This window comes from Malus sylvestris, chromosome 7 (assembly GCF_916048215.2).
Source record: "Malus sylvestris chromosome 7, drMalSylv7.2, whole genome shotgun sequence".
NCBI classification, from domain to species: Eukaryota; Viridiplantae; Streptophyta; class Magnoliopsida; order Rosales; family Rosaceae; genus Malus; species Malus sylvestris.
This window is the reverse complement of record NC_062266.1, coordinates 30,844,673-30,859,022: the sequence shown is the minus strand read 5'-3', so window position 1 is coordinate 30,859,022 and position 14,350 is coordinate 30,844,673. Positions and strand designations below refer to the sequence as shown.

At 40.5% G+C, this 14,350-nt stretch overlaps 1 protein-coding gene and 1 long non-coding RNA gene across 51 annotated transcripts in view; one reads left to right on the top strand and one right to left on the bottom strand.

Moving 5' to 3' along the window:
* The window catches only part of LOC126628768 (uncharacterized), an 82,234-nt gene that overhangs the window by 14,264 nt on the left and 53,620 nt on the right, over nt 1-14,350 (bottom strand). The gene's annotated exons all lie outside the window — the stretch shown is intronic.
* Nucleotides 1,125-13,946, top strand: LOC126628767 (ATP-dependent DNA helicase SRS2-like protein At4g25120). The gene is given in 29 exon segments (XM_050298597.1): nt 1,125-1,334; nt 1,442-1,471; nt 1,473-1,983; nt 2,099-2,262; nt 2,348-2,546; nt 2,706-2,762; nt 2,846-2,962; nt 2,964-3,098; nt 3,235-3,309; nt 3,463-3,588; nt 3,681-3,812; nt 3,902-3,985; nt 4,297-4,410; nt 4,570-4,670; nt 4,807-4,873; nt 5,258-5,308; nt 5,467-5,544; nt 5,731-5,940; nt 6,076-6,114; nt 11,696-11,767; nt 11,886-11,972; nt 12,045-12,101; nt 12,228-12,433; nt 12,527-12,620; nt 12,787-12,837; nt 12,996-13,058; nt 13,279-13,338; nt 13,579-13,641; nt 13,752-13,946. Coding segments are annotated over 29 exon segments (3,288 nt in total). The 5' UTR covers nt 1,125-1,179; the 3' UTR covers nt 13,842-13,946.

Genomic DNA, 14,350 nt, shown 5'->3' with positions numbered 1-14,350 from the left:
CAAACGAAATCTCAGAAGAAGAACACTAAACTCTTTTAGGGTTTCCAACGCAAAGAACAAATATCCAGAGACAAAGCCCATAAGCAATATCACCTTCTTACCAGTCGAAGCAGTGGAAACGATGAACCAGTACCATTGCGCAAGCAAGAACGGCTCTGGATACCATCTTAACAGTAGAGATGAATTCCATAAAAATTAAGAAATACACTGAAGAAGGAAGCTTAGAGGAGAAGTCAGAAAGAATTACAATATATTTCTCTAACTGTTTTAGGTATTACAACCTCTTACAAAATAAAGGAAAGGAAAAGGTATTTATACTATTCTATCTAGTAAGCCATATGTGCACATGTTTTGCACGTGTAGTAGTAATGACACAGCCTATATACTTATCCAATAGTAATTATTGTAGACAAGTTGAATGAAAAGAATAGGCCTAATCGGATAAATGGTCCCCGTGGTCATAAGATATTCGGATGATAACCCCTGTGGTAAAAAAATTCGGATTTAAACCCCTGTGGTCTAAGTCTGTTAGGATTTATGCCCTTCTGTTAAATAATGTTGACGTGGCTGCCACATATATGCCACGTGGCAAAAATAATATATATATATTTTTTTTAAAACCTGAATTTTTACAAAAAAAAAAAAAAAAACCCAGAAGCTCCCCCCGCCCTCCGCCCGTTCCCCCCCCCCCCCGCCGGAGCCCTCTCCCCGCGCAAAAAAAAAAAAAAAACCCAGAAGCTCCCCCCGCCGGAGCCCTCTCCCCGCGCGACCCTCCTTCCTCTCCCTTTTCCTTCTTCTTCTTGCAGATCTGGGTTTTTTTTTTTTTTTTTTTGTAAAAATTCAGGTTTTTTTAAAAAAAAATTAAAAATTATTATTTTTGCCACGTGACAGACATTTGGCAGCCACATGGCATATATGTGGCAGCCACGTCAGCATTATTTAACAGAAGGGCATAAATCCGAATACCTTATGACCAGGAACCATTTATCCGATTAGGCAAAAGAATATTATTCAGGTTTAACAAACTTTCCCTCTCTACTGGTTTCCAAAAAGAAAAAACTTTCCCTCTCTACGATCTCTCTCTTAGTTTTTCCTTAGCTCCTAAGGTTTTACACTGTTATCAGCCTGGTCAGGCCGTCAGGCCGTCAGGCCAAATCCTCCGTTGGAATCTTCGAAGCAATGTCCAAGGAAAACGTTCAGGCGTACGGCGGAGGGCTCACGGCGGAACAAAGAAACCGCATCTCTCGGAATTTCAGAGCCGCCAAGGCCCTCATTGATCGCAAACGCCCCCGCAACGACGCCGTTTCACCTGATCATCACCTCCCTCATACCAAGTAAGTCGTTCAGGTATCAAAGGTTTCATATTCTTACTATTTTTTTGCTACTCTGCTGTTTTCTTGCTTCAATTTAAATCAATTCAATTGTGTTTTTCAAATTCCAGAATCTGTGGCGGAAATGGAATCCAAACGCCAGCTCAATAGAGTTCAAAGAACACCGCCTCCGATTTCCGCAAGCCGGTACAATTCAGCGCGTGGTGAATATGGCAGTGCTTCGTGTTCCGGGAGCTTAAGCGTTAGCCGGACAGAATCAAGCGTGTCAAAATCGGATTCTTTCACAACTCCAATCAGACATCAGTTTCTGACTTCATTTGATTCTTTCTCTGCATCTGGAATTCTTAACGATGATGATTTCGATGAGAGTATTTTGCAGGAAATTGACGCTTTAATCGAGCAGAAACCGAGTGTGGACATTCAGCGTGATGATATTGGGAGTTGTGGTAGTGACGTTCGTGCCGCATCAGCGCCGCCTTTGAGTAGTGAAAACCAAACGGATTCTGTTAACCATGGATTGCCTAACATGCCGGATGAGTATTTGAAGTATTAGCTTTCTCTCAATGAAAGGCAGCGCGAGGCAGCTTGCAGCGATATTTCAGTACCTTTGATGATTGTTGCCGGCCCTGGAAGTATTAGCTTTCTCTATGAGGTGTTGCTACTTCCCCCTAACTTTTTCTTTCATAATTGTGTGTTTCTCTACATTTCTTGTTTATGATCGAAATCTTATTCGTTTTTTTTTTTTTTTTTTTTTTGTGTGTTCTTAGGGCATTAGCACGTCGAACATTCTAGCAATGACTTTCACTACAGCAGCAGCTTCCGAGATGAGAGATCGAATTGGATCTGTGACTGGGAAAGCAACGGCAAAACTACTAACAATCAGTACATTTCATTCATTTTCATTGCAACTTTGCCGATCACATGCTGAGAAGTAAGCTATTGATTCACCTCCCTTGATTTTGAACACCATACATATGGTGGTATAGCTGAGTCTGTTATGTTGGCTTGTGTTTTAGACTCGAGCGCAGACCAGAATTTTTTATATATGGACATGGGCAACAGAGAAGAGCAATCATTGAAGCTGTGCGGTTATCAGAAGATGAAAAGAGTAAAACGAATCTTAATGTTGCTATAGATGGGGAAGAGTCTAACGGCGTAACATCTCCACATCATTTTAAGGATGCATCAAAGAAATGGCTGAAGTTTGTGACACAGGTTAGTCTTGAATACCAAATTTAATGTTCAGATTATTGTGGATTAAGAACTCTATTCATTCGATTTAAAAAATATTAGCTACAATCAAGCTAGAATGACCAATACAATGGTGTGTCTTACAATATGTGGCATTAGGCAATAAATTTATTTATGTTTCAGGCCAAAGCTTCTGGAAAGACTCCCGCTGAATGCCGAAGAATGGGTGATGTGACAGGAGTACGCTCAGAACTAGAATTTCAGATATCATTTCAGTTGTTTGAAACTATTGCTTATGAGTTTTAGCTCTCAATCTGAATCAGGGTGAAATTCTTAGGAATTACAATGATATCTTGAAATCGTGCAATGCTTTGGACTACCACGACTTAATTAGCTGCTCTGTGAAGCTGCTAAGTGATTTTCCTGAAGGTCTCTATATTAGTGTTGAAGGAGTGCCAGGAGTCATGGAAAGCTATTGTAATAGACGAGTTTCAAGACACAAGTGCTATGCAATATAGTCTTCTGCGGATTCTCGCCTCTCATAACCACATAACCATTGTTGGTGATGATGATCAGGCATGTTGTTGATTTATTATGGAAATCCAATGTTATTGCTCCCTCTCTCCCTCTCTCCCCCTCTCTCTCTCTCTCTCAGCTCATTCTAATCCAGCCCTTATCTGTTCTAAATCAAATAACATATATCCTGCTGCAGTCCATTTTCAGTTTCAATGGGGCGGACATTTCTGGATTTGATTCTTTTCGTAAAGATTTTTCAAATTACAAAGAGGTTCACTTCGCACTTGACTGCTATGTTATCTTATGTAATTCACAGTGTCTTTTTTCATTATATATAGTATAGAACAAATATATTGTACAATTACAGAAAAGTAAGTTTTATTTTATGGGGTTCTGTGGGATTTGACATAACTTTATGGTTCAGATTAGGCTTACTAAAAACTTTCGGTCCACACGCTATATTGTGGAAGCTGCATCTTCTGTTATAAAAAACAATAAGAAGCGATGCCAACTAAAGAATGTTGACACGGACAATTCTTCTGGGTCTAAGGTACTTAATCTTTCCTTGCTCCAACAAGTACAATTTGATGTCATTTTTCAGTCCTTTTAGTTAGTGACACTGGTTTTACTGGCAAAATGTAGGTAATTATCAAGGAAAGTCACAATGAGGATGCACAATGCGCCTTTGTTGTCGACAAGATCCTGGAGACTGCATCTAAATGGTCAGAAGCAGGGTGCTCCTATGGAAATATAGCAATCCTTTACTGGAGGCAGGTCAAGCTTACTTGCCTTAGTGCTAATGTGAATGAGGTGAATCATATAAGACATTTTGGTCACATTTTCTTTTGTAATTTATTCTACAGGTATCAGGAAAAGTCTTCCAGACAGCCTTGCGTGAAAGGAAAATACCATTTAATGTTCATGGAGTGGCAGTTTATAGGAAGAAGGTAGTTAGCACTTGTCCAGATTATGAAAACCTATCTTCTCAGTTGTATGTATCTAATTTTTCCAATATTGTTGTGCATAAGGTGGTTTTTGCTACGTAGAACTTAAGTTATAAAGCATGCATACAAGAACTGTAGTAGACATAAGCTTTTCACCTTTTCCACCAGAATTTTGGCATCACTGGTCCTTTTCATTGTTTTTTGTGCTTGCTTTTCCATTCCCTTTTGGCCAGCTATTTTATCTAAGATTTTGCTACATTACGGTTTCTGGTACACTCTGTGATCTTGTTGATGTAGCATGTTTCTTATGGCAGGTAGTTAGAGCCATTGTTGCTATGATTAAAACAACTTTGCCTGGTTGTGATGATGGATCATATAGGCAAGTCTTCAAGGCTCTACTTGCTTTTGAGAAAGAGGAAAAGAAGAAGGTACACGTTCAATGGCAATGATGAATGAGCATCATATTCAATGTTCTTTTCAGCATTAAAGTTGTATATTCTTGCTATCCATTTAATCTTCTTTTTTTACACTCAGCATTTAGGCTCACATCTCTGGACATCACTGTCTTTCTCTCTCTCTCTCTTCAGGTGATCGATTATATTGACAAAATTTCAACTCACAGAAAATGCAGCTTCATATCAGCTGCTTGTGACATCTTTAGTGCAAAAATTTCTGGTACCTTGAAGAGGTCTGTATGACAAGATGTTTTAACATTACATTTTTGCATGGTTAATTCAAGATATACTCATGTTTCTTTCTTATTTGGTATTACAAGCATTTAAGATCTTTTGGGTGTACTGATTGGTCTCTTTACTTGATAATAGGACTCAGCTTACCCAAGGACGGAAGGTGCTGTTAACACTAGAGATGATTTCAAAACTTGTTCTCAGGGTAAATATATTCGGTAAATTGTAGCACCTTTTACGCATTGCTTATTGGCATGATGTAGCAGTAGTAGTTCATGAATCTCAATGGATAAAAAGGATATATTTTCAAATTTTTGGCGAAGTGAGATTCTGTCTACTCTGGTGATTTTTTTAGTTTGATTTTAGTTCTCTAATTGTTGGAAGTCTGTATACTTTTCACGCCTCCTTGTTATTAGAAGGAAGAGTATCTCTTGCTCCCTTGCATTATTCTTGATTCGTCAATATTAATCCAAAATGTTATAGTTTTTGTTAGATCTGTGTTTCCAAAGAGGTAAAGGTTGTTCTGTGGAATACCTCTCTTTATTTAGTTGTGAATCTCTATGGTAGTCTCACTTATCAATGCACACAGGAACAATCGATTTCAGCTGTCATAACCTCAGTTGCGAATATGGTACCACAGGTTTGTCTTCCATTTCTCCAGAGTTGATATGTCATTTTTGAATCAAATTGCTTTTAATCATCTTTGAGGATGAGGATCATCATTCCATAACATTTTCTTCGTTTCATGCTTATATTCAATGCTTCTTAATAATTTATCCTTTGACTTTCAATTTTTAGAAGTACTGTCTTGAGCAACGTGCAGTCGTTGATGTAGATGGAGGAAAACTGCTGAATGAAGACAATGACGTGAGATCTGTAAGTTTTCCGTTTGTGATGATTGTCATTTATACAATAAGCTTAAATGACCCGCTGCTTGGAAAACCCTTTTTTCAGTCAACAAGGTCTTAAATGAATAATTTCTCTATTTTAGTTAGTTAATCATTGTTGTCACTTAAATCTTGGTCCAACCCTGTTGTTGTGATGCGATTATTGTCGTTGCAGGTTCTTCAGTACCTACTAGACGACGTATCTGATTTCTTATCAACTCATTTTGTTGCGGGAAAAGGGGAGAGAGAAGTCGTAGCAGAAGAAAAAGGCTGCGTTAATTTACTCAAAGCTTTCATCGACTACATATCTGAGCGGGAGAGTGAAAATTTTCACTCCCGAAGACATGACAACCAAAGTTCTGTCACTTTGACTACTATTCATCAGGTTCTAGATCTTTTTGATATCCTCTTATGCGAACCTCGCTAACTCTTATACTTGCAATGATTTCCCTATTGGACTTCCTTTGGAGTTCTACAAAACATTCTTGGCTTACTGTCTTTCTTTTTCATTCTCTTGCAGTCAAAAGGTTTAGAGTGGGATATAGTTTTCATAATTAAGGTATTTGCCTTAACAAGTGGCTGTAATATTTTTCAGGTTGTTTATTGATATCCCCGATAAGCTACAAATATGTACATATACATGAGTCAAAATAAACACACAAGAGGGAGCCTTCACAAAGGTTGCTTAGGAGAAGTCTCAGCAGTCGGTAGAGCCCCAGAAAGAGAAGGCACCGGAGGGGGATCATTTGGAGCCTCAGTACTGGACAGAACCCTAGAAGGAGGAGGCATCAGAGGTTGATCATTCGGAGCTTCATTACGCGGTACAGCCCCAGAAGACGAAGGCAATAAATGCCTTTGGAACAAACCCACAAATCTCTGATGATCAAGTAAAACCTGACCATCAGTTTCCTTCATCTGGTCAAGCTTCCTCTTCATGTTTGTAGCATAGTCATGTGCGAGCCGGTGCAACTGTTTATTCTCATGCTTGAGCCCCCTAATCTCCTGTTTGAGACTCATCACTTCAGCCGCCAATGATTCAACTTGGCGGGTTCGAGCAAATAGGCGTTGGGCCATATTAGACACAGAACCTGCACACTGAACACTGAGAGCCAGCGAATCCTTAACAGCTAACTCATCAGACCGTTTGGAAAGTAGTCTGTTATCTTTGGGAGTGAGAAGGTTCCTGGCCACCACCGCAGCGGTCATATCATTCTTCATCACGGAATCCCCAACGGTAAGAGGACCAGTAGGGGAGACGAAGGATGGGCGCCATATGTTGTCTGGAGAAGGCGGGGCTGCCTCTTCAACAAGGTTCAAGTCAAAACGACGGTCGGAGGGGCCAGACATTTTCAAAGGTGTTGAAGAGAGAAGAGGTCGGACAAATCAAGATCTTAGAAGTGCAAGAATGAAGCTTCTACTGGTGGAGATTCAAGTGTGCTTTGGAACTTAATGCCAGCCCCTATAAAAATCTGCACTCGACGGAGCTTCAGAAATCGAAGAGGCGCCTGCTCAGAAATCGAAGAGGCGTTTGCTTTCTCAAAAGCTGGGCTGCTTAGAGATCACGAGGGTTGATCTCAGAAATCGAAGAGGCGTTTGCTTTCTCAAAAGTTGGGCTGCTCAAAGACCACGAAGGCCGATCTCAGAAATCGAAGAGGCGCTCGCTTTCTCAAAAGCTGGGCTCCCCAGAGACCACGAGGGCCGATCTCAGAAATCGAAGAGGCACCTACTTTTCCAGCCTTGTCAGCACCTGTCACACGCACACTCAGCTTTGCGGAAATTATGGGCATTCTGTCGAAGACTTCTGGGGAAGTAGAAAACACATGAATCTTACTGTTCAATCACCCACTTCCCACACGCAACAATAGCTCATGGGTACCACAGATAACTTTGCCAAAGTTCTCTGCCAAAGTTGAGCACGTGAAGCTTGCAGCTCCCACTACATCGCTCTGACCAAGAAGGGTAAAAGAATAGCAAAGAAACAGCACTAACAAAGTTTAGACCCATAAATTTTGAAGGTCTAGCTACCATATTATTACCCACAAGGGTAAAGGAACAGTACCACTGCTGGATAATTGGAAAGTCCCTGTGTGTCAACCTCTGTGCTTCGTGGCAAGGTAGACTAGCAAACATGCCCAACCTTTACTCACATTCGAGAAAACACTCCCAATAAGATTGCTTGCTCCAAAATCGAAGAGGCACCGTCCTCCAAATCTCGAGAGCCAGACTCCCAACATGACTACTTTCTTAAAAATCGAAGAGAGGGTAAAGGAACAGTACCATTGCTGGATAATTGGAAAGTCCCTGTGTGTCAACCTCTGTGCTTCGTGGCAAGGTAGACTAGCAAACATGCCCAACCTTTACTCACATTCGAGAAAACACTCCCAACAAGATTGCTTGCTCCAAAATCGAAGAGGCACCGCCCTCCGAATCTCGAGAGCCAGACTCCCAACATGATTACTTTCTCAAAAATCGAAGAGACACTGCTCCCCGAATCTTCGAGAGCCAGACCCCCAGCATGATTGCTTTCTCAAAAATCGATGAGGCATCGTTCTCCGAATCAATCGAAGAGGCGCTCGCTTTCTCAAAAGCTGGGCTAATCAGAGACCACGAGGGCCGATCTCAGAAATCGAAGAGGCACCTACTTTTCTAGCCTTGTCAGCACCTGTCACACGCAACAATAGCTCATGGGTACCACAAATAACTTTGTCAAAGTTCTCTGCCAAAGTTGAGCACGTGAAGCTTGCAGCTCCCACTACATCGCTCTGACCAAGAAAGGTAAAAGAATAGCAAAGAAACAGCACTAACAAAGTTTAGACACATAAATTTTGAAGGTCTAGCTACCATATTATTACCCATAAGGGTAAAGGAACAGTACCACTGCTGGATAATTGGAAAGTCCCTGTGTGTCAACCTCTGTGCTTCGTGGCAAGGTAGACTAGCAAACATGCCCAACCTTTACTCACATTCGAGAAAACATTCCCAACAAGATTGCTTGCTCCAAAATCGAAGAGGCACCGTCCTCCGAATCTCGAGAGCCAGACTCCCAACATGACTACTTTCTCAAAAGCGAAGAGAGGGTAAAGGAACAGTACCATTGCTGGATAATTGGAAAGATTCCCTGTGTGTCAACCTTTGTGCTTCGTGGCAAGGTAGACTAGCAAACATGCCCAACCTTTACTCACATTCGAGACAACACTCCCAACAGGATTGCTTGCTCCAAAATCGAAGAGGCACCGCCCTCCGAATCTCAAGAGCCAGACTCCCAACATGATTACTTCCTCAAAAATCGAAAAGACACTGCTCTCCGAATCTCGAGAGCCAGACCCCCAGCATGATTGCTTTCTCAAAAATCGAAGAGGCATCGTTTTCCGAATCTCGAGAGCCAAATACCACAGACCACTTTTTCAAAGTGCTCTGACAGAGTTAAAACATGTGAAACTGGCAGCTCCCACTACCGTGCTATGACCAAGCAGGGTAAAGGAATAGCATTACTACTTGTTGTTAGGGAGACTCCTATATATGTCGACCTCCATCCCCAACGGACAGGCAGACCTGCAAAAATGCTCAACCCTTCATCATATCTGAGAGGGCACTCCCAACGAAGCCTTTCGAAATATTCAGCTTTCTTCCCCCCGATAATACATCTGCAAACAAGCTATACTAGAGCAAGAATATCTCATATCATCAGGGTTAAAAGCAAGAGTATCCCATATCATGCTTTTTCCCTGTCTTTTCCTTTGGCCTTGTTTTTACCTGCAAGACAAGGAGAAAGAGAGCAATCAGTCAGCACTTGGAATCAAGCTTCCAGCCAGGAACTGACTGCCTGGAACCCCTTACCTGATTACTTACCTGGCATTGCTCTCGAGTACTCATCTTCAACATGTTATGTTTCCAGGGAAGATTCCGCATCTGCTTGAGGAACAGATAGGGCAAGTGCGAAGGATACAAGGAAGCATGTGGAGACAAGCGTAACAGCACACGTGCCGATACATCCATTACTCTGTCAAAAGCAAAAGTATCCCATATCAGCAGGGTGGAACGTACTCTAGATTTGATGGACTTGTTTTGACCCTCAAATTCTTCAGTCGGCCTTATACTCTGGAGGAAACCAGAAAACCCTCCAGCTCAGTTCAAGAATAAGCCTGTGGAAAGTTACTTCTTCAAAAGCAAAAGTATCTCATATCATCTCTTCTCATTTTTCTTCTCTTTATCCTTCATGCTGCTGCAAGATGGGGAGAAGGTGAACAATCAGTCGGAGCTCTGATTGCTTACCTTGTCTGTCACCTCTTTCAGCAGACCCCCTAGCTCGGCGACTTGGGGGACTCCTACTACATGGTTTGTATCGCGCTTGACCAAGCCTGAAACTACAAGTAAGCTTCAAGTGAAATTGATACATTACCTTGTGCATCTCCACCAGTTAAAGATACCACCCATGGATGGAGGAAGAGTACTTACAGAGAAGATGCCACATCTACCTATGAGACAGATAAGGCAAGTCAAGACGACACCACACTCCGATACTTAGAAGTTTCGTGATTACGAGATCATTCTCCCACAATATTTCCTAATGTCATTTGTACTAAATCATTCACTTGTACTCACTAAAGGAGAGCTTGAACCTATGTACTTGTGTAAACCCTTCACAATTAATGAGAACTCTTCTATTCCGTGGACGTAGCCAATCTGGGTGAACCACGTACATCTTGTGTTTGCTTTCCTATCTCTATCCATTTATATACTTATCTACACTAATGACCGGAGCAATCTAGCGAAGATCACAAAAAGCGACCGTTTTCGCTACCTAGGATCTATCTTGCAAGAGAACGGAGAATTGGATGGAGATCTCAACCATAGAATACGAGCTGGATGGATGAAGTGTAAGAGTGCATCCGGCGTGTTGTGTGACCGTCGTAGGCCACTGAAGCTCAAGAGAAAATTTTATAGGACGGCAATAAGGCCAGCGATGTTGTATGGCACAGAATGTTGGGCGGTGAAGCATCAACACGTACACAAAATGGGTGTAGCGGAGATGAGGATGCTTCATGGGATGTGTGGGCACTCGAGAAAGGATAAGATTGGGAATGAGGATATCCGAGGTAAAGTAGGAGTAGCCGAAATTGTAGGAAAGATGAGAGAAAATCGGCTCCGGTGATTTGGACATGTGCAAAGAAGGCCGACTGACGCTCCGGTTCGAAGATGTGACTACGGGACAGAGGTTCAGGGCCGAAGGGGTAGAGGAAGACCTAGGAAAACTTTGGAAGAGACTCTAAGAAAAGACTTAGAGTACTTGGATCTAACGGAGAACATGACACAAAACCGAGCGCAATGGCGTTCTAGGATTCATATAGCCGACCCCACTTAGTGGGAAAAGGCTTTGTTGTTGTTGTTGTTGTTGTTGTTGTTGTTGTTTATTTATTTATTTTTCAAGTCGTAAGGTTTTACAAGAAGTACTGAGGCGCTATTCCATACCCGAATCTTTATTTGGCAAAGTATGCATCATCATAGACAAGGTAAATTGTGAAAGGTTGCAAGTTTTGGATTGCAGCTAATTATGTTTTGGGTTTTTACTATTGTTCTTTTAAAAAAAATTATTATGTGAAAGCCGGGATGGCATTGTATTTGTTTGATTATACATTCCTGAGAAAAAAACTAAGATTATTTGTTAGTTTAATAACTTTAACTTATTAGATTTTGAAAAAGTTCTGTCAAAGTTTTGCTTTGAAGTACGCTAGTTGCTAGTTCATGTCGATATATTGAAGTTCCTTTGACATTCAATAATTGTAGTATGATGTTCTGCTTTTGTATTTTCTTTGGTGCGATGGCAAGTGCCTTCGCCCATGAGCGGTAGGTCTCGGGTTCGAGACTTGGGAGCAGCCTCTCCATAAATGGGGGTAAGGCTAGCTGACATTCACCTCTCCCAGACCCTGCGTAAAGCGGGAGCCTTGTGCACTGGGTACGACCTTTTTTTATTTATTTATGTGTAGAGTTGAGGTGTTCTGTCATTAGATTTACTGATTAAACATGCCAATGCTATACCTAATTGATGGCTTGAAATTGGTATTCTGTTCTACTATATTCATGACGATATCAACCTCTTCAAATCATCTTAGCTTGCTTTAATGCTCATGCCAATAACACAGGTAAATGAATCTGAGATCCCGTTGTTGCATGAATTCAATGGCATTGCAAAAGAAAATGGGACCTCCATTGAGGTGTGTGGTAAATTGTTCAACATTTTTCAGTTATATGCAGAGCTTTGAAGTGTTTTTCACAATAATCCCACTCTTTTTTCTTTTGGTCAATAACTCAATAATCCCACTCTAATCATAGGAGGAAAGACGCCTATTATATGTTGCAATGACTCGTGCTCGAAAAAAGCTTTTCATTCTTTATGTTACGATGGATTCCAGTTGGCAGGTTCGTTTTAGCTTGAATTCCTGTCCTCCTTATTTGTTGTTGTTGCTCTGACTGAGAAGGTGACTCCTTCAGATGCTTCAACCTTCGCGATTTCTGAAAGAAATTCCAAATCATCTACGAGAAGTCCAGGTGTGTATTACAGTTCATTATCCTCAGTTGTTCTGCTGTTTAGTCAAACTTACAAATAATGAAGAATCTGAAGTGTTTCTAATCTTATTAAGTCTAGTGTGGATGAATGCAATTTTTGTTTTGTAGGCTGACGTAAGTACAGAAGGCTTGCAATCAAAGCATCATGACACTTCAAAAGAAACTACTCCGTCAACAGATGATCTCAAACCAAATCTCCTACCTTCTGAAGTTATTACGGTGCAAAATGATCTCCATCATAGTAAATTTGACGTTGCCTCTGCGGAATTGATGGAATTTGGGGAGGAAAACCATGGAAATGGCTTCTTAAAAAGGTTTTGCTTGCAATTATGGGTGTACCATTATAACTAGCATTTTTGGTTGGTTATGTTCATGTTTAACTTTATTCTTCTGTCACTGTGCAATAGATTCAGTGTGGATGAGAGATCGATTATCTCGCATGTATTTAATGACTGGGCTAAGAAGCAAGCATTTCAAGATCCTAAGAGATTAATTGACAAGGTGAATTATTTCATTTATGTCTGAGACCGGGGTATAGTTTCATTATTGTTTGAGAGATAATAATCATACTGTTTTGCCTTTAGACTTTTAACTTTGGATTGGTGGCAATGTGAATGCCGAAGATTAATGTTCTGACTACTGCTTATATCTGTTGTACCTGTTACAGATTGGTTTTGTAATAGATGAACGCATACGAGCCAAGAACTACAAACACAAGGTCATAAATTTAGTCCTTTAACTTCCTATTCAATAACTGTTCTTCCCTATTTTTTAACATGCCTCACCGCATGAAGAAGTTGTTGGTGTTTGAATACTTGTGTTTGGATGTGATGCATCTACGTTTTTATATTACTGATTGACTTATGTAACTCTCAGGACGGTTTGCGCTCACTGAAATCTTGCTTGAAAGATGAAGATGCATTTCATTATGCCCAATATGTAAGTATCTTGGTACTTTCCAGTTTGTGCTCTGAAAATTTCTGAAACTAAAAACAAAAGAATCACGGGATTTAGGATCTTGAATAGGCGAGCCTTCTTTTGTTTTCGTTAATATCTGTCGTAATATGCAACTACAGCTACTTTATTTCAATAGGTTTGTACACATAATTGGTATAATATGCTATCAGCTCGACATCAACGTTATATTTCTTTGTAACAGGTTTTGAGATGGCAGAAAATACCTGCAGATCAACGCGCTCATTTGATGAGGGAAAAACAGGTTAGGTGTAAGACGGTTCCCTTTGTCAAACTTTGGTTGTTTTCGGTAGCAAACGATTGCTTTGTGTTTGAGAACCATTTGCCTTAACGCAGTCTCAACGTGAGACGTTTGATTCATCAAATCTAGAACTTTCGTCAATGGAATACTGAGGCGTTTATATCTGTATTTTCTTCCATCGTTGTCCGTAAATTATGTCCATTTGTCATTGGTTTGAATCCGTACATATATTTATGCTTTCAGGAGCATTTCCAGAAGTTAAGGATCGAGAACTCAATGGGTTCATCCGAACCAACACCAAAACAGGTACACAAGACTCAAGCATTTGATTACCTTACTCCTTTCCTTGTGCACACATTGGTATCTAGGATGGTCAGGAGACCCAGTAATTTGTTTGTCATGCTGTGAATTACCAGATTTCTTATCTGCAAAGCTTGGGCTGCACCGTGGCTCCTACGTCGCGCCTCCATGCGTCTCGTTTGATCGAGCAGTACAAGTCATTATGATTAAAGATCGCCATTGTGATATATGTCGAAAGACGATCATTTTGTAAAACTTTCTGCATGAATATTAAAGCCTTAATTAGATTACTCCAACTAGAAGATTATGAACTTTTGTGCTACCAACAACATTGTTCCTTCCTTCCTACAGGCTGTAAGATTGTAGGATTGGCTCGAAATTTTGCGCACCCACTGGGTTTTCATTTGCAGTATCAAACGATAGTATCGATTGCGGTTGGCAAAGATGCCGACTTATAGAACAAACACCATTATAAACCTCGGTCAAAAAAAGAAAAAACACACCATCATAAATCAAGTAGAAGAACTAGTACTAATGAGAGAGGAAAAGATGGCACGGAGACAGAGTGAAAAAATATGAATAAAATATTAAGGGAGTGATAATATCATGGGACAAGGATTGTCTGCCTCTTATTTTCTATGCTCTTTTATTTTATTTTATGTGATCACGATTAAATTACGTTAACATTTTATATTATTTTTTATATAAAAATAAT